This window comes from Phacochoerus africanus, chromosome 3 (assembly GCF_016906955.1).
Source record: "Phacochoerus africanus isolate WHEZ1 chromosome 3, ROS_Pafr_v1, whole genome shotgun sequence".
Lineage (NCBI taxonomy): Eukaryota > Metazoa > Chordata > Mammalia > Artiodactyla > Suidae > Phacochoerus > Phacochoerus africanus.
The window spans coordinates 30,827,923-30,846,944 of NC_062546.1; the positions used below are offsets into that span (position 1 = coordinate 30,827,923).

A 19,022-nucleotide genomic window follows, 5' to 3' on the forward strand; every position below is an offset into this window, starting at 1 on the left:
TTTTTTAACACACTGGCAGCACCACAGCTACAAAGACTGTGATGGGGGTTGGCAGAAGGCCGTTCATGGGCTCTTAGAACTGAGCCCTCCAGCGTTCACTGGCACACAGCAGCACCCCATCCATCTTTTCACAGATTAGTATTATAATCAGACCGAGGCTCCAACTTGTTAATCATAACTCCCTGGTGACCAGAGGATGTCACCACAGCTGCATTTAAACTACAACTCTCAGAGTAACCTCAGCCATCACTGAATGAAGGAGAAATATAATTTTAATGACTCAAAGAGGACAAGATGAAAAGTCAGCCTCTGTGGCTTGCTGTGTACTCCTGGAACCCAACCTGTGTCAGGCGCTGGGTTGTAATGGCTCTAGCAGACACCCTCTTAAGGCCAGACTTTCACACCCCCCCAGTCTCTCTGCCCCAGATTTCAAGGATACGTGGGTGAAAATCAGTCTTGTCACCAAAGAAGTTGACAAACTGGGTGCCATTATAAAAGTAGCCTGCAGGTAGGGGATCCAGGTGGCGTTTCACCTGTAGGAAGAGCTGTGTTAGAATTATCTGACCATTTCCTATCATTCACTCATTCATTAAAAACAAAACCAAACAAGCCTATTACCTGCGCAAAACAGCCCACTTTGCCCTCCAGGGCATTGACCCCGTCTCCTCAGCAGCTGTCAAACAATGACTGATGGGGTTGCTCCATCTCTCAGTAAGAACTCTAAGAGTTCCTAATGGGATTAGGCCCCAGCTGCCCACAGTGGTACTGGTCTGCCAATACACCTTTTCCTTCCCTTTCACTTTCCCACTTTCCTATTAGTGTCTTCCAGAATCACTTCCAAAATAAACTACCTGCAGTCAAATTCCTGATTAAGGTCTGTTTCTGGAGAAACACACACTGCAAGGACTACCTCCTGAGGTGGCCACGGTGTCCTCACCAGAACACCCAGAGCTGCCCAGCCCTGGAGTCCGATATGAAGGGCCCCCCTCATGACCAAAGCAGGGGCTCCTGGCCTCCCAGAGTCCTGCCTCCCTATCCCTACTGGAACTAGTAACACAGCTCATGCTGAGACCTGGACTCTCTGCCCCTTTTAGTCTTTGCCCCCATACCCATCAGGCAAAGGTCTCAGTGGGATGGGGATTGGGGCGGAGCCTGGGAGTCAGCCCGGAGTCTCAGAGGGCTTGTCCAGGGGCCTCTCATGCTCAGGATTCCACAACCTGTCCATGAGCAGCTTCTGGATCCTGGTAGTTTTTTTTTTTTTTTTTTTTGTCTTTTTGCTATTTCTTTGGGGCCGCTCCCATGGCATATGGAGGTTCCCAGGCTAGGGGTCCAATCGGAGCTGTAGCCACTAGCCTACACCAGAGCCACAGCAACGCAGGATCCGAGCCGCGTCTGCAACCTACACCACAGCCCACGGCAACGCCAGATCATTAACCCGCTGAGCAAGGGCAGGGACCGAACCCGCAACCTCATGGTTCCTAGTCGGATTCGTTAACCACTGCGCCACGACGGGAACTCCCTGGATCCTGGTAGTTTTCACCTGGGCCCTTGCTGGTTTACCTGTGGTTTATCTATCCCAGAAGAATGGGAGGACTTCTGCAGCTGCTCACAGGGTAACAAAACAGAGTCCACGTCACCTGTTCCTTCCACAGGTGGTTCCCCTTAAACATGTGTCCATGTCATCCCAGGGGTCATCCCGCCTTCATCCTCACCGAGGCTGCCAAGGCCAGAATGGCTGAGGCTTCTCTTTACCCAGCTCCCCTCTGTGGCCTGAGAGAAGCAGGACTCCAGCATGCCTTACAAACAGCTGCCTCGCTTGGGAATCCCAAAGGATGGAGTTGCGGAAGAACAGACTTGGGACACTCAGGGGACTTCGGCCTCCGGGGCAGGTACTCACATGGATGTTCCTGATCTCCTGCTGGGTCAGCATCCCCCTGGTCTTCAGGGCTTTCCTCTGCGGCTTCTGTGCAGAGATGTAAGGAGGGGTCAGGTCCCAACAGAGCTGATGGAGAACATGGGAGGGTGAGGGCTCAGGGCTCTGGGGGCCAGTTATGTGACTAAGATGCCAGCAGGGGGGAAAGCACAAGGACTGTCAGGGCTCGTTTCCTAAATCTGGCCACCTCTCTGCCCCTTTAGAAGACCGATTTCCCACCACAGGGTCCTGTGTGCCAAGGGAGCAAGTGGCAGAAGAGAGACTCATGCTTTTGCAAATAGACATGTTTCTTCCTCTTTGCAGATTCTCAGCTCTAAGCCCCATCAGTGACAGATGTGCAGACAAAGGAACAACTGGAGGGGCCACAGTCAAATACCATTTAAGAGTTTATCCAGGGAGTCTGAGAAAGACACACGCTGCAGGCAGCCCTTCCTTAGTATAAAAACAGGTTCCAACTGAACATCTACAGAAGACCCAGGCCCCAGTCAACTCTATTTCCAGAGTTCTAGGATAAGCTTAACCTCTGAGACTGTGCTGAGAAGCTTAAGCACCCAAAGCTTGTAGCACATTAGAGGATTTTAACTCCAGTCGGGATTTTTTTCTTTGTCATACTGGCTAAGGATGTTCCTGTGACTGTGTCGGCAAGCCTCCTCCTCCCCCATACGTGATGTGTCTCCCGGGCCTCTGAGCTCACTGCTGTCGATGCCTCGAGTCTTGTTGTGCAAAGGTCTCTAAGCTTATCTTTGTTGTTTCTCCTTTCTAGAAAGAGATTCAAAGTACAGGAGATTCTGGGCTCAGAACACAGGAGAGCCTTTGGATTAGGTTCAGCTAAGATGACACTGTGAGTTTAGAATACCAGCCTGATCCAGGGTCCAAGAGGAATGATGAGGTTTTACCTAGGTGCTAGTTAAGCCACCTAGTTAAGTCAACTCCAGTCTACCTGGAAATGGCTGTGAGACCTGGGCTCACAGGGCAGGCAATAAAACAAGGTTGCCTAGTCTGTCCCAGCGGCTTTCCTCCCACTCTGAGTCCCTGAAACTGCTGGCTGAGCCTGTGGGGGGGAGAGAGGGGGAAAGCAGTGGGGAGGTCTCAGGGAGAAGGTGCAGGGGCTCTTGCCTCAGGGCCGGTAGCAACCCTGAGGTGTCTGGTCACAATGGTGCCAGGTCTGGGCTTCGGAACCCACCTGCTTAGCTGACTGCCGCAGCCAGTCCTTGACACTTTCTTCCTTCAGGGAGCAGCCGATGAACACAAGGTAGCATTCCTGCTGCCCGCTACCGCCTTGAGGTGTGCTTCTGGAGTCAGGTGGTGGCGTGGGTCCCTCCAAAATTGGCATGATGCTCAAGGAATTGGCCAGAGTGTTGTGGCAGACCTCCATGGTCCTCTCGGAGTCTGCAAGGAGAAAGGTAGCCCCTGAGCCCCTGTCCCAAAAGGATAAGGCTAAGCCTGCAATAGTGCAGCTGACTGGGGACAGATTCACGAGACATGTAAGAGGGAGAACTGACATGACTGGAAGCAAGTCAGAAAGGATGAAGAGAGGGAGAAAGAGTGACTGGGTGGACACCATTAACCCAGGAGGAGACTACAAGAGGAACAAAAGATCTGCAGGTAGAAGAAGAAAAGGAGTCTGACTCTGTGGCATTTGTCTCTAAGACTATAGGGCCCTGAGTGGGAGACGTCCATGCAGTCATTAGGAGGGGATGGCTGGGGTCACCTCTGTAGAAGAGGTAGTTGAGGAGAAACAAGGAAAACCCCTTTGGTAGAGCCGGTCTCAGCTGAAGCCTGAGAGGCCAAGGGAGGTGAGTAAGGCCAAGAGTAGAAGTGCTGCAGGAGGCTCACAGGGGTGGGAACAGGAGAGATGTGATCAGGATTATAGGCGAAGGAGCTAGGCGCTAGGACTTACTGGAGACACAAGAAAAGGGCCAGGTTCCCTCAAAAGCCATGATGAGAAAGGGATCTAGAACAAAGAGAGGTTAACCTTGAACAAGAAAGGGATAAAGAGTCAGTCTAGGAGTTCCCTTCGTGGCGCAGTGGTTAAAGAATCCGACTAGGAACCATGAGGTTGCAAGTTCGATCCCTGGCCTTGCTTAGTGGGTTGAGGATCTGGCATTGCCATCAGCTGTGGTGTGGTTCGCAGACGTGGCTCGGATCCCATGTTGCTGTGGCTCCGGCCTAGGCTGGTGGCTACAGCTCCGATTCGATCCCTGGCCTGGGAACCTCCATATGCCGTGGGAACAGCTCAAGAAAATGCAAAAAGACGGAAAAAAAAAAGGAGTCAGTCTAAATAAAGAAGAAAAGGAGGTAAGGATGGGGGAGGGGGAAGATGAAGGCATTAAGACCTCTGAAGCAGATGGGGGTGCTGTCTGTTGGAGCCTGAGGGAAGTGGGCTTGAGCAAGGGGCTTGTGGAGGGGGCCAAGGTTTCAGATTCAAGAACAGAAATGAAGCCAAAGGTTAAAGACCATGAGAGACTCTTTTAGGTAGGCTCTGTCATCTAATTCTCCTGTTTGAACCCAGATGATGCCATGCTTACAACTCTCAGCCCCTACAGCAGACACTCCTGGCTGCCCACCCAGCATCCCCCCTTCCTCCAATACCAATTCCCCATGGGTGATGGGTCCTGGAAGTCACGGCAACTCAATCCTTATCCAATTATCCAGTGAGGTAAGTCTGCTGAGGAACTGACAGACATCCACAGGAATCCAGCCTCTCATCAGCTGGATGATGGTGTGTTTGGATGTGACACCTACACATGAAGCACCGCCTGGCAACCATGAGGGGTGGGAACCTGAGGAAAACACCAAGAATGAAAGAACACAAACCTACACTGAAGATGGGATAAAGCTGGAGGAGTAGAAGGCCTGGGGCTTGCCTTCTCTCATGAAACAATAAAATTACAATCAAATGCTGAACAAGCATCAATAAAATAGACTGGAAACCACTAAAAAAGATATCCTAGGAGTGGTTAACAAATCCGACAGGGAAACATGAGGTCGCGGATTCGATGCCTGGCCTTGCTCAGTGGGTTAAGAACACAGTCCCACCAATCAGCATACAGGCTGCCTAAAGACCCCCCAGGCATGTAGCTGCCTTTAATCACACCAGAGACAAAACCCCACCCACCAAAGGGATAAGAATCAGTTCCACCTACCAATGGTCAGGAACCAGTCCCTCGCCATCACGAAGCCTGCAGCAAGCCCCCATACCAACTTCAGCTACAAGGGGGGCAGACCTCAGAAGCAAGAGAGGCTACAACACTACTGTTTGCAAAAAGGAGACCACACTAAAAATCTATATAAAATGAAAGGCAGAGAATTATGACTCAGAAAAAAAAAGCCTAGAACAAGAAAAAAACCCCAGAAAAACAGCTAAGTCATCTGGAGATTACCAACCTCCATGAAAAAGACCTTATACTAATGATAGTAAAGATGACTCAAGATCTTAGAAGTAAACTGGAGGCAGCTTGATACTTTTTTTTTTTGCTTTTTAGGGCCACACCTATGGTATGTGGATGTGCTCTGGCTAGGGGTCCAGTTGGAGCTGCAGCTGCTGGCTTACATCACAGCTATAGCAACTCGGGATCTGAGCCGCATCTGCGACTTAAGCTATAACTCACAGCAATACCAGATCCTTAACCACTGAGCAAGGGAGGCCAGGGATTGAACCTGCATCCTCATGGATACTAGTTGGGCTCATTTCTGCTGAGTCACAATGGGAACTCCCAAAGGTTGATAAATTACAAGACACGTTGAAAAAAGAAATAGAAAATATAAAGGTTAATCAAGCAGAGATGCAAGATACAACAAATGAAATAAAAATTCACTAGAAGGAAACAAAAGCAGAATACAGGAGGCAGAAGAACAAGTAAGTGAGGTGGAAGAAAGAACTGGTGAAAAACACTGATGTGGAACAGAAAAGAGAAAAGAGATTAAAAAGAAATGAAGACAATCTACAGAAATCTGGGACAACTTTAAATGCACCAACACCCGTAATATAGAGGTGCCAGAAGGAGGAGAGAGAGAGAAAGGGCCATAGAAAATATCTGAAGAGATAATAGCCAATACCTTTCCTAACATGGGAAAGGAATCACTCACTCAAAATCGGGATGCTCAAGTACCATGTAAGACAAATTCAAGGAGGAATGCCTCGAGACACATATTAATCAAACTGACCAAAATTAAAGACAAAGAGAGAATACTGAAAGCAGCTAGGGAAAAGAAGCAAATCATACAAAGGAACCCTGATAAGGTTTATCAGCTGATTTTTCAGCAGAAACTCTGCAGGTCGGAAAGGAGTGGCACAATATACTTGGAGTGATGAAAGGATAAACCTCCAACCAAGATTACTCTACCCAGCAAGGCTCTCATTCAGATTTGAAGGAGAAATGAAAACTTTACAGGCAAGCAAAAGCTAAGCAAATTCAGCACCACTAAACCAGCTTTACAACAAATACTAAAGGAACTTCTCTAGGTGGAAAAGAAAAGGCCATAACCAGAAACAAAAATAGCACAAATGACAAGGCTCACCAATAAAGGCATACATACAGTAAAGGTAGGAAATCATCCACATGCAAATACGCTATCAAAACCAGAAATCGTGAGAAGAGGTACAAATGCAGGATACTGGAGATGCATTTCCAATTAAGAGACCAACAACTTAAAACTATCTTGTATATATACAGACTCCTATATCAAAACTTTATGGTAACCATAAACCAAAAGTCTACAACAGATATACACACAAGTAAGAAAAAGCAATTCAAAGAGATTCAGAACAAGAGAAAGGAAGAAAAAAGGTCAACAAAATAAAATCCAAAACAATTACTAAAATGGTAATAAGAACATACATATCAATAATTACCTTAAATGCGTGAGTTCTCATTGTGGCTCAGTGGTTAATGAAACTGACTAGTATCCATGAGAATATGGGTTTGATTCCTAGACTTTCTCAGTGGGATAAAATTCTGGCGTTGCCATGAGCTGTGGTGCAGGTTGCAAACGAAGCTTGGATCCTGTGTTGCTGTGGCTGTGGTGTAGGCTGGCAACTATAGCTCCAATTTGACCTCTAGCCTAGGAACTTCCATACGCTGTGGGTGTGGTCCTAAAAAGCCAAAAAAAAAAAATTACCTTAAATGTTAAATGGACCAAATGTCTCAACCCAAAAACAAGACTCATATATATGCTGTCTTCAAGAGACCCACCACTTTAGTTCTAGGGACACATACAAATTAAAAGTGAGAGGATGAAAGAAAATATCCCCATGCAAAAGGAAATCAAAAGAAAGCTGGAGTAAGCAATACTCATATCAAAATAGACCTTTAAGAATATTGTAAGAGACAAAGAAGGACACTACATAATGATTAAGGATGAATCCAAGAAGATATAACAATTGTAAATATATACGCATCCGATACAGGATCATCTCAATACATAAGGCAACTGCTAACAACCTTAAAAGGAGAAATTGACAATAACACAATAATAGGGGGGGACTTTAACACCCCACTTACAGCAATGGACAGATCATCCGACAGAAAATCAACAAAGAAACACAGGCCTTAAAGGATGCACTAGACCAGATGGACTTAATAGATATTTATAGAATATTCCATCCCAAACAGAAGAATACACATTTTTTTCAAGTGCACATGGAACATTCTCTAGGATAGATCACATTCTGGGCCACAAATCAACCTTTGGTAAATTTAAGAAAAGTGAAATCAGGAGTTCCTGTCATGGCTCAGGAGTTCCCAACTAGCATCCATGAAGACGTGGGTTTGACCCCTGGCTTCGCTCAGTGGGTTAAGGATCCGGTGTTGCCATGTGCTGTGGTGTAGGTCACAGACATGGCTTGGATCCTGTGTTATTGTGGCTGTGTCATAGGCCAGCAGCTACAGCTTAGATTCAACCCATAGCCTGGGAACCTCCACATGCCTTGGGTGTGGCCCTAAAAAGACAAAACAAACAAACAAAAACAAACCTCCAACAAACAAAAGCCCATGACCAGATGGCTTCATTGGTGAATTCTACCAACAATTTAGAGAAGAGTTAACGCCTATCCTTCTGAAACTATTCCAAAAAATTGCAGAGGAAGGAACACTCTCATTCTATGAAGCCACCATCACCCTCATATCAAAAGCAGACAAAGATCGCCCCAAAAAGAAAATTACAGGCAAGTATCACTGATGAACATAGACGCAAAAATCCTCCACAAAATACTAGAAAACCAAATCCAGCAATGGTTTTTTTTTTTTGGCATTTTTTAGAGCTGCACCTGTGGCACATGGAGGTTCCCAGGCTAGCCACCAGCCTATGTCACAGCTAAAATGCCACATCTGAGCTGCCTCTACGACCTACACCACAGCTCATGGCAACACAGAATCCTTAACCCACTGAGCAAGGCTAGGGATTGAACCCGAGTCCTCATGGATGCTAGTTAGATTCATTTCCACTGAGGTACGACAGGAACTCCCAGCAATACATTAAAAGGATCGTATACCAAGATGAAGTGTGATTTATTCCAGGGATGCAAGGATTCTTCAATATCCATAAAACAATCAGTGTGATACACATTAACAAGATGAAGAATACAAACTACATGATCCTCTCGATAGATGCAGAAAAAACATTTGACAAAACCCAATACATATTTCTGATAAAACCCCCCGGAAGGAGTTCCTGTTGTGGTTCAGTGGTAACAAACCCAACTAATACCCATGAGGATGCGGGTTCGATTCCTGGCCTCACTCAGTGAGTTAAGGATCTGAGGCTGCCATGAACTGTAGTGTAGACTGCAGACATGGCTCAGATCTGGCGTTGCTGTGGCTGTGGTGTAGGCTGGCAGCTACAGCTCTGATTCAACCTTTAGCCTGATAACTTCCAAAATTAATACACAGAAATTGATTGCAGCCCTAAAAAGACAAAAAAAGCAAGCAAGCAACCAACCAACCAAACAAAACCCCTCCAGAAAGGGGGCACAGAGAGAACTTACTTCAACATAATAAAGGCCATATATGACAAACCCACAGCTAACACCATTCTCAATGTTGAAGAGCTGAAAGAATTCCCGCTAAGATCAGGAACAAGCCAAGGGTGTCTGCTCTTGCCACTACTATTCAACATAGTTTTGTAAGTCCTAGCCACAGAAATCAAAGAAGGAAAAAATAAATAAATAAAAGGAATCCAAATTGGAAAAGAAGAAGTAAAACTATCACTGTTTGCATAGGACATGATACTGTACCTAGAAAATCCTAAAGATGCTACCAGAAAACTGTTAGAGCTCATCAATGAATTTGGTAAAGTTGGGGGATACAAAATTAATACACAGAAATTGATTGCGTTTCTATATACTAATGATGAAAGATCAGAAAATTAGGGAAACAATCCCACTTACTATCATATCAGAAAGAATAAAATACCTAAGAATAAACCTACCTAAAGAGACAAACGACCTGTACTCTGAAAATTATAAGACACTGATGAAAGAAATCAAAGATGACACAGATGGAAAGATATACCATGCTCTTGGACAGCAAGAATCAATATTTTTTTTCTTTTGTCTTTTTGCCTTTTCTGGGGCTGCTCCCATGGCATATGGAGGTTCCCAGGCTAGGAGTCTAATCAGAACTGTTGCTGCCAGCCTATGCCACAGCCACAGCAAAGAGGGATCCAAGCCACCTCTGCGACCTATACCACAGCTCACGGCAACGCCGGATTGTTAACCCACTGAGCAAGGGCAGGGACCAAACCCGCAACCTCATGGTTCCTAGTTGGATTCGTTAACCACTGTGCCACGACGGGAACTCCTAGAATAAAATATTTTAACGTTTGTTTGGAAACACAAAAGACCCAGAATAGCCAAAGCCATGCTGAGAAAGAAAAATGGAGCTGGAGGAATCAGGTTCCCTGACTTCAGACTATACTACAAAGACACAGCCATAAAAACAGTATGGTACTGGCACAAAACCAGAAATATAAATCAGAAGAACAGGATAGAAAGCCCAGAAGTAAACCCAGTCAACCAATCACTGACAAAAGGAGGCAAGAATATACAATGGGGTAAAGACAGTACATTCAATAAATGGTGCTGGGAAAACTGGATGGCTATAAGTAAAAGAATGAAATTAGAACACTCCCTAATACCATACACAAAAATAAACTCAAAATGGATTAAAGACCTAAATATAAGAGCTGGATACTATGAAACTCTTATTAGAGAAAAACACAGGCCAAACACTCTCTGACATAAATCACTGGAATATCTTCTCAGAATGCACCTCCTCTAATGACAATAAAAACAAAAATAAACAAATGGGACCTAATTAAAAGGTTGTGCACAGCCAGGGAAACCCTAATCAAAATGAAAAGACAACCCAGGGAGTTCCCGTCGTGGCGCAGTGGTTAACGAATCCGACTAGGAACCATGAGGTTGCGGGTTCGGTCCCTGTCCTTGCTCAGTGGGTTGACGATCCGGCGTTGCCGTGAGCTGTGGTGTAGGTTGCAGACGTGGCTCGGATCCCGCGTTGCTGTGGCTCTGGTGTAGGCCGGTGGCTGCAGCTCCGATTCGACCCCTAGCCTGGGAACCTCCATGTGCCGAGGAAGCGGCCCAAGAAATAGCAACAATAGCAACAACAACAACAACAACAACAACAAAAGACAAGACAACCCATACACTGGGAGAAAATGTGCAAATGAAGTGACTGACAAGGGATTAATCTCCAAAATATATAAACATCTGCAGCTCAATACCAAAAAACAAACAAACAAAAAAACAAGCCCATCGAAGAGTGGGTAGAAGATCTAAACAGACAGTTCTCCAAAGAAGACATACAGATGGCCAGAAAACATATGAAAAGATGTTCAACATCACTAATTATTAGAGAAGTGCAAAATCAAAACAACTATGACGTACCACCTTACACCAGCCAGAATGACCATCATCAAAAATTCTACAAAAAATAAAAGCTGGAGAGGGTGTGGAGAAAAGGGAACTCTTTTATACTGTTGGTGGGAATGTAAATTGGTGCAACCACCATGGAAAACAGTATGGAGATTCCTCCAGCAATCCCACTCCTGGGCCTCTATCCTGAGAAAACCATGACTTGAAAAGACACATGTACCCCAAAGTTCACTGCAGCACTATATATAATAGCCAAGACATGGACACAATGTTAATGTCCATCATCAAAGGAGTGGATAAAGATGTGGTACACATACACAATGGACTATTACTCAGCCATAAAAAGGAATGAAATAATGTCTTTTGCAGCAACATGGATAGATCTAGAAATTATCATGCTACATTAGTTAGACAGTGAGACACAAACATCATATGCCATCATTTATATGTGGAATCTAAAAAAAGGATACAATGAACTTCTTTGCAGAACAGAAACTGACTTATAGACTGAAAAGCTTATGGTTACCAAAGGAGACAGTCTTGGGGAGAAGGGATGGGCTGTGGGTTTGGGATGGAAATGTTCTAAAATTAGGTTGTGATGACAGCGGTTTGACATAAATATAATAAAATTTATTGAGTAAAAAAATCGAGATTTAAAAAAAAAAAAGAAAAGAAAAAGCCACACTGAAGCTCCCTAGGTTTTCTGTAGCTTTGCTATGCTGCCAGACCTCTTGACATCTTTCTATGTAGCTGATGAGCATAACTGCTAGCCGAGCTGGAGTTTTTTGTTATAATAGCCAAAGATGCCCTAACAGATATACTCCCTCACTTCCTCCCTGAGGCCCCAGCCACAGTAAACCCTTTCTGGCTGCTGCAATGTGCTCCCCCCAACCCCCTCAGGTCCACAGAACATGCTGTGCCTTTTCCCTGGAATAGTCTCCCCTTTCTCAATGTTGAGCTGACTAACTCCCTGTTTTGGTGCCTTCCCTGAACCCCAGCCCAGAGCAGACAGACTTCAGGTTGTGAGGGTTCCAGAGGTCTAAGACTGACAAACAGGTCTAGTGAACAGAAGGGAAGAGAAGGCAAGTGGAAGGCTTAAAGACTGGCAGAAATGGTCCAGAGATGAGAGCTCAGCATCAGGGTAGCTCCTGGTAACAGGTCTAGGAGGAGGCTACAGATGGTTCAAGAGGGATGGGGTGTGAGATTCTGGAACAAGGAACTCAAGAAGCTGTGAGGAGAGGCCCCAGGCAGGTTCATGCAAGGGGAGGAGGATAGATTCTCCACTGCAGAGCAGAAAGGCCTGGAGAAAGACCGGGGACTTGACCGGCAGGGAGGCTTGGAGAAGCCTGATGGTATAAGACCCAGAGGGGAGGGTTTTTTTTGAGACTCTGAGAGGCAGGAGCGGTTTGCAAAGCACCAGCACAGGCTATGAACTCCCATCATGAGATGTGAGGATTCCAGAGTGCAGAGCTCCCAAATCTAAGCCCCCAGTTACCTGAAAACTTCACTTTGCCCAGGATGTGGTAGATATTTCCAGAGAAGGGACTTGGCTTGATGGAGGACAGCATTGCTGATGAAAGAAGAGGACAGAACTGTTACTCACCTGGGGGCAGAGGCCAAGTCCAGGGCGGCACAGTTGAGAGGGTTAGGGACTGGAAAAGGTCCAGGGTTCACAGGTACCCACAACAGGTCCTCCCCAACAGCTCTGCCGCTGTTCCCCTGGCACAAGAGACTCTTGGGTCCTCAAATTCCTCTGTCTGCTTTCAGACCCAGATGGTAAGGAGAGGAGACAGCACACAGAATACTAAAATGGTGCCAGGAAGAAGGGACAACTCTGGGGCCCTCTCACCAGCGTCTGGGACATGTCCCAGTTAAGGCTTACCTTTACACTTGGCCATAAAGCGAGTCTTCTCCAAGGGACGACCAAACCATACACAGATCTGAACCATTAATGGAAAGACTGATCCAGCATCAAATTTACCTTCATACCTTGAAAGGTTTAAAAAATTATAAATGTGAATAACTGGGGCTTTGAATGTTATTATTTAACACATTGGAAGGAACTACATATATCATAGTTGAATTTTCCTTTACTTGTATGCAGTTTTGTGTACAAAACACTTACTTGGAAGCATTTATGTCTCTTTCACCTTGAGACTGGGAAGCATGTATGACCTCTGAGAGCAGAGTGGTCTTACCTCCTTTGGACTAGCAACTCCTTAAAGTCAAAGACCCCTTCTTCCTTTCAAGCCTGCCAGTGTCCCACCAGGGATCAGAAGTCCCTCCTGGTACCACTGCAGCTCTTGCTCAGGATCGCCTCCCACTCTCTTCAGGCCGCCAACTCTGCCCCAGCCTCCCTGAAGGCAGCTTTACAGACCCAACATTATGAGTATACTCGTTCTGGAAGGAGCCAAAGGGCTGGGGCATCTCTGATCTATACTCTTGGTTTTGAGTTCAGCAGACATACTAACTGCCACAGATTCATTAAAAATTTTAACTTATTATGGAAAATTCAAAACTATGCAAAGATAGAAGGTTATTAGTATAATGAATTTCCATCACTCAGCTTCCAAAGTTATGCAATGCTGGATCTGAGTCACATCTGCAACCTACACTGCAGCTTTTGGCAGCACCAGATCCTTAACCCACTGAGCTAGGCCAGGGATTGAACCACATCCTCATGGATACTAGTCACATTTGTAACCTGCTAAGCCACAATGGGAATTTCTCTTTTGTTTTAAAATTGCACTGAATTTTATATTGTTGAAATTAGCAAGGTGGTGGCTAACATTTTTGCAACTTGATGTTCTTTTTGTCCTTCCCTTGTCCAAACATGAGATTTAGAGACCACTGGCTTCTCAGGCTTCTGTGTTCAGAGCCTGAATCCCTAGAGGAATTTGGAGGGATCAGCAGAAGAATACACAAGGACTCCTTCCAGATAAGGAAGGAGCCTTTCTATCAGGGGAGGGGGGATGGGGTTGATGACCACAGACAGGGCCGTGGGAGGGGAATGCCTGAGAATCTGTACAGCACAGAGCTGAGCACGTCCTGAGCCAAAGCCTGTTCACTCTGAGGTGGTGGCCCTCTCCCAAGGAGAGAGGGGGTAACATACAGGAATAAGCATGAGTCTGATGACTGCCATCTTGCTAAAAGAGTAAGTTATCTAATTCCTAGGAACAGACTCAGAAGGTCCTCAGAAGGGAGGGCCCAAAGGGTGCTTATGAGGCACCTCCATCTCTGATTCTCTACAAGGACTGATTTTGATAAAGGAAGAGTTCAGTCTCTATAGATTCACAGCCTTTTAATGAACTCCCTCACACCTGGCTCTCTCCTAAATTAATTTGCCTCCAGAAAAGCCTGAGCCCTGAGCTAGGTTAATGCAGGCCATGCCCAGAATGAGTCGGTATGGACTGGAGAATGGGTGCTTCCCTAGGCATGCACCAGGTGCAGATGGCAGGAGCCTCAGGCCCAGGCCCAGAGGTATGGGCAGCAAAAGGTCGGTAGCTTTCTGCTACTGGAGAAACCCACTGGAGAGGAGGGTTTCATCCTAGAAACTCCATCTTTTTCTTTTTAGCTAAGATATAATTATCTTGTCAGGGATACGGAATGATCCCCCCTATTTAAATTAAGTTTGATGTGACTCAAATCAGAGGTCCCTTCTAACAACATGCCTGAAAACCTTCAATGTCACATATTGACCTTCTGGGGTGTTTTCATTTTTATGGCTGCACCCACTGTGCCATAACGGGAACTCCTGTTTGTGTTTTAAACAGAATAGTACAGTTTTTTGCTGGTACAAAATATGAGTGATGTAAGGGGCGGCTGGAGGATGTAGAGGGGTGGCTGAGGGGAGTAATGAGGATAATAAAGATGATTCAAATCAACATGAGGTGGAGTTCCCGTCGCGGCGCAGTGGTTAACGAATCCGACTAGGAACCATGAGGTTGCGGGTTCGGTCCCTGCCCTTGCTCAGTGGGTTGACGATCCGGCGTTGCCGTGAGCTGTGGTGTAGGTTGCAGACGCGGCTCGGATCCTGCATTGCTGTGGCTCTGGTGTGGGCCGGTGGCTGCAGCTCTGATTAGACCCCTAGCCTGGGAACCTCCATATGCTGCGGGAGCGGCCCAAGAAATGGCAAAAAGACAAAACAAAAACAAAAACACAAATCAACATGAGGTAACAGTTTTTTAAAATTTGTCTTTTTGCCATTTCCAGGGCCGCTCCCGCGGTATATGGACATTCCCAGGGTAGGGGTCGAATCGGAGCTGTAGCCACCAGCCCATGCCAGAGCTACAGCAATGCGGGATCTGAGCCGCGTCTGCAACCTACACCACAGCTCACAGCAATGCCGGATCATTAATCCCCTGAGCAAGGCCAGGGATCAAACCCACAACCTCATGGTTCCTAGTCAGACTCGCTAACCACTGAGCCACAACGGAAACTCCCGAGCTATCAGTTTTGGCTAAGCGTTAACATCTGTCTTCCCCTGAAACTTCAGCAGAACAAAACTAGTTATCCATTCTGTACAGGGACAAGTGCTGCATGTTGGTTACACGTATAGGGTCTGAAGCCACATAACCTGAGTCTGAAACCCAACTCTCATTTATTAGCTGTGTGACTTTGTACAAGACACTTAACTTCCTGTTGCCTCATTCACCTTATCTCTAAAATGAGAACAAGGAGTTCTCGTTGTGGTGCATCGGAAACGAATCTGACTAGTAACCATGAAGTTGTGGGTTCGACCCCTGGCCTCGCTCAGTGGGTTAAGGATCTGGTGTTGCTGTGAGCTGTGGTGTAAGTTGCAGATGTGGCTCAGATCCTGTGCTGCTGTGGCTGTGGCAGAGGCCAGCACCTACAGCTCCAATTCGACCCCTTGCCTGGGAACCTCCTTTATGTATAGAGATGTGTGACTGGGTCACTTTGCTCCAATACAATAGAAATTGACAGAACACTGTAAACCAAATGTAATGGACAAATTAAAATCATTAAAAAAAAAATGAGGACAATAATGGAATCTACCTATTAGGCTTGGCTTAAGGATTAATGAGAGAACACAGGTTGAACTCTGAGTGACACTCCCAACAGAACTTTCTGTGATGACAGAAATGTTCCTTTCATTTTGCTCTTTAGGGCTGCACCCGTGACATATGGAGGTTCCCAGGCTAGGGGCTGAATTGGAGCTGTAGCCACTGGCCTATACTACAGCCACAGCAACTCAGAATCTGAGCTGCAACTGCAACCTATGCCACGGCTCATGGCAAGGCCGGATCCCCCATCCACTGAGCGAGGTCAGGGATCAAACCCACAGCCTCAGGGATATTAGTTAAATTCATTTCCACCGTGCCACAACGGGAACTCCAGAAATGTTCTGGATCTGAACTGTCCAACACAGGAGCTGCTAGTCACAGGGAGCCATTTAGCACTTGAAATGTGGCTTGTGTGACTGAAAAGGCTGAATTTTAAATTTTAATTGTTATTACTTTTACATTTACATTTTTAAAAGTAGCCAAATGTGGCCAGTGGCTGCTGTACTGGAGAGCAAAGTCTTAGAACAACGTGTAGCACACAGTAGGTGCTCAAGTGATGCTCAAGCATGATTACAGTGCACTTCCCCCTCTCTTTTCTCCTGCTCTCCCATCTGAGGGACAGATTCAGGCTGGGAGGCCACCTGTGGAGAAGAGACCATCTCCTGGGCCACAAGAGCAGGGAACCTACCTGTCGGCTGGGAACCCTAGAGGACTGACTAGGGTTTCTCAGGGGGACTCTCTCACCTGGAAGGGTTATATCTCCTTGGTTCCAGGCCAGCCTCCTTGCCCTCCCTGGAGGCTAGAGGAAACATATGATACTGTTGTGCTTGGTGCCTACACGATGACTCATTAAGTCTCAACATTCAGCAAGGCCTCAATTTGCTGGACTTCTGGCAAGGTCAGTGGCTACTGGGACATGGCAGGCCCTTGAAGCTGCCACTGTCACCCTTGTAGAGCACAACTGGCATTTTCACTTTTTCATTTCTATAAACAAATAAATCACTGGGTTTACAAAAAAATCATAGCTACTTTTCAATGATGATACTTGCCAGCCAGGGTACAGTAGATATCGAGATCGTAGCATCTGAGGACTCCAAAAACTATTTTCTGAGAGAATCAGTTCAATGTCTTCATTCCTTTGAAAACACACAGAAAACCCCAGTTAATCAGGACCATCAACCTCAACCTGACCCTGTGCTTCCTCTCCGTACCTCACACACACACACGCAAGCACACACATATTCATTTTTCTGTTATCTCACCCCTAAATATCTCAGTACCTATCTCTAGGAACAAGGCACAATGAGACCTGTGCTACAGCTATGGCAAAACCAGGATTCTGAACCTGCTATGCCACATGGGAACTTCCAAAAACCCTCATTTCAGTTAAGAGCCCTGAAAGGTTCATATACACAGGAAAGCTGGAGATGTACTGATCTAATACACACCCATTTGCTTTTTTTTTTTGTCTTTTGTTTTTTCAGAGCCGCACCCGCAGCATATGGAGGTTCCCAGGCTGGGGGTCGAATAGGAGCTACAGCTGCTAGCCTACTCCAGAGTCACAGCAACGCCAGATCCGAGCCTCATCTGCGACCTACACCACAGCTCACGACAATGCTGGATCCTTAACCCACTGAGCAAGGCCAGGGATTGAAACCGCAACCTCATGGTTCCTAGTCGGATGGATTCGTTTCTACTGTACCACGACGACGACGGGAACTCCATAACATACACCCATTTTCAAATTTCTCCCCTTTTGTGTGGTAATCCAATCAAGGACTGCTCATTGAATTTACAATCGCTATTTTCTTCTAATCTAGAACAACTCCTCCAACTTTTTTTGTTTGTTTCTCATGGAGTTGACATTTCTGAAGGGTACATGCCAGCTGTTTTGTGTCCCACAACTTGGATTTGTTTGGTTGCTCTGAATGATTAGATTCAGTTAAACATTTTGGCAAGATTGATGGCCAGGGGATGTTATGTCCTTCCCATGGTGTCACATGAAGGAGGCCCATGATGTCAGTCTGTCCCATGGGTGGTCCTGCTAAATTTAATCATTTGGTTAAAGTCATGTGTTCTAGACGAGACCTCTCCACTGTGAAGTAAGTAGTAAGTAGTCTGTGGAGTGATAGAAAAGGTTACAAAAGGACTTTCTAGTTCTAGAGATTCTCGCTTACTTATTAGCCAGCATCCTTCTACAAAGCAGAGCTTTGCGGTTCTGTCCTTCTGCATGTTTTGATTATCACGTGGACTCACTTTGTGTGCTATAGAGCCCATTAATTATCGTGGTTCTCTCATATACTCAAGTTGTTCCAAATTTGGTAGTGGGAGCTTCTTAAGCTAGTTTTTGTATCCTTTTGACATATCTCCACTAATCTTTGAATACTTCCTTGCTTTTCTGGTATAAATGTACTAGGGTCACCTCGTACTTTTACTGCCTAGACCTGCAATCAGCCAATTCTCCAAGGAGTCCTGATATCCTGCAGTGGGGACTGGTACTTAGAAACCAAGATCTAGAGGCAGAGGTACTAACTGCTGCTGTGGTACTACTTCTGGTCCCCTTTAATGGAAAGAACTAGGAATTAATCTTTTTTTTTTTTTTTTGAAATAATGAATTTGTATTGAGTCTCCCAATTCAACTTCCACATATGCAGGGTTTTTCCTTACCTTTCCCATTTCATATTTATAATTTCCCTTCTCTAAGCAGTGATGTTTGAAATCAGGGTTCCAACAGAGGATTACATTCAAAAGCTACTTGAATTATTGTGTATGTACTTATTACTTTGATAGACAGATAGATTCACTCTTTTGTTTGCATGTTTGCCCTTCTTACTGACTTAATTTGTGAGGATGTATATGCCTTTTAGCCTTCTTATTGAGCAAACAATACTGCTGTATGACCAGATGTTTTCTCTTCATACATATATTCACATACAAAGTAATTCATTCTCTACTTTTAGTTTGTACTTTGGACCCAAGTCTATGAAGTAAGATATAATTTCCCTATGTTTCTATGTCATGTCTCTCACATCTTAACACAAAGAACATTTAGTCTTGACTTTCAATCTTTAATGAATGAGAACATGAATGCATCACAACAAAACGTATCAAAACAGTACAAGATACTGACACACGGGCCCTTTTGGGGATTTTTTTATGCAGAACCAAAAGC

At 45.5% G+C, this 19,022-nt stretch overlaps 1 protein-coding gene across 3 annotated transcripts in view; it reads right to left on the bottom strand.

The window, feature by feature from the left end:
• Positions 1-19,022, bottom strand: part of DNAAF9 (dynein axonemal assembly factor 9) — a 154,200-nt gene that overhangs the window by 3,926 nt on the left and 131,252 nt on the right. For 2 of the 3 annotated variants that reach the window (XM_047771506.1, XM_047771505.1), the window contains exons 31-36: positions 16,900-16,986; positions 12,709-12,815; positions 12,322-12,396; positions 3,117-3,322; positions 1,898-2,002; positions 440-533 (exon numbers count right to left, since the gene is read on the bottom strand). In XM_047771506.1, the coding sequence (XP_047627462.1) occupies positions 440-533; positions 1,898-2,002; positions 3,117-3,322; positions 12,322-12,396; positions 12,709-12,815; positions 16,900-16,986 (674 nt within the window). The remainder of the gene's footprint in view (positions 1-439; positions 534-1,897; positions 2,003-3,116; positions 3,323-12,321; positions 12,397-12,708; positions 12,816-16,899; positions 16,987-19,022) is intronic. The other variant, XM_047771507.1, reaches the window with a different exon arrangement.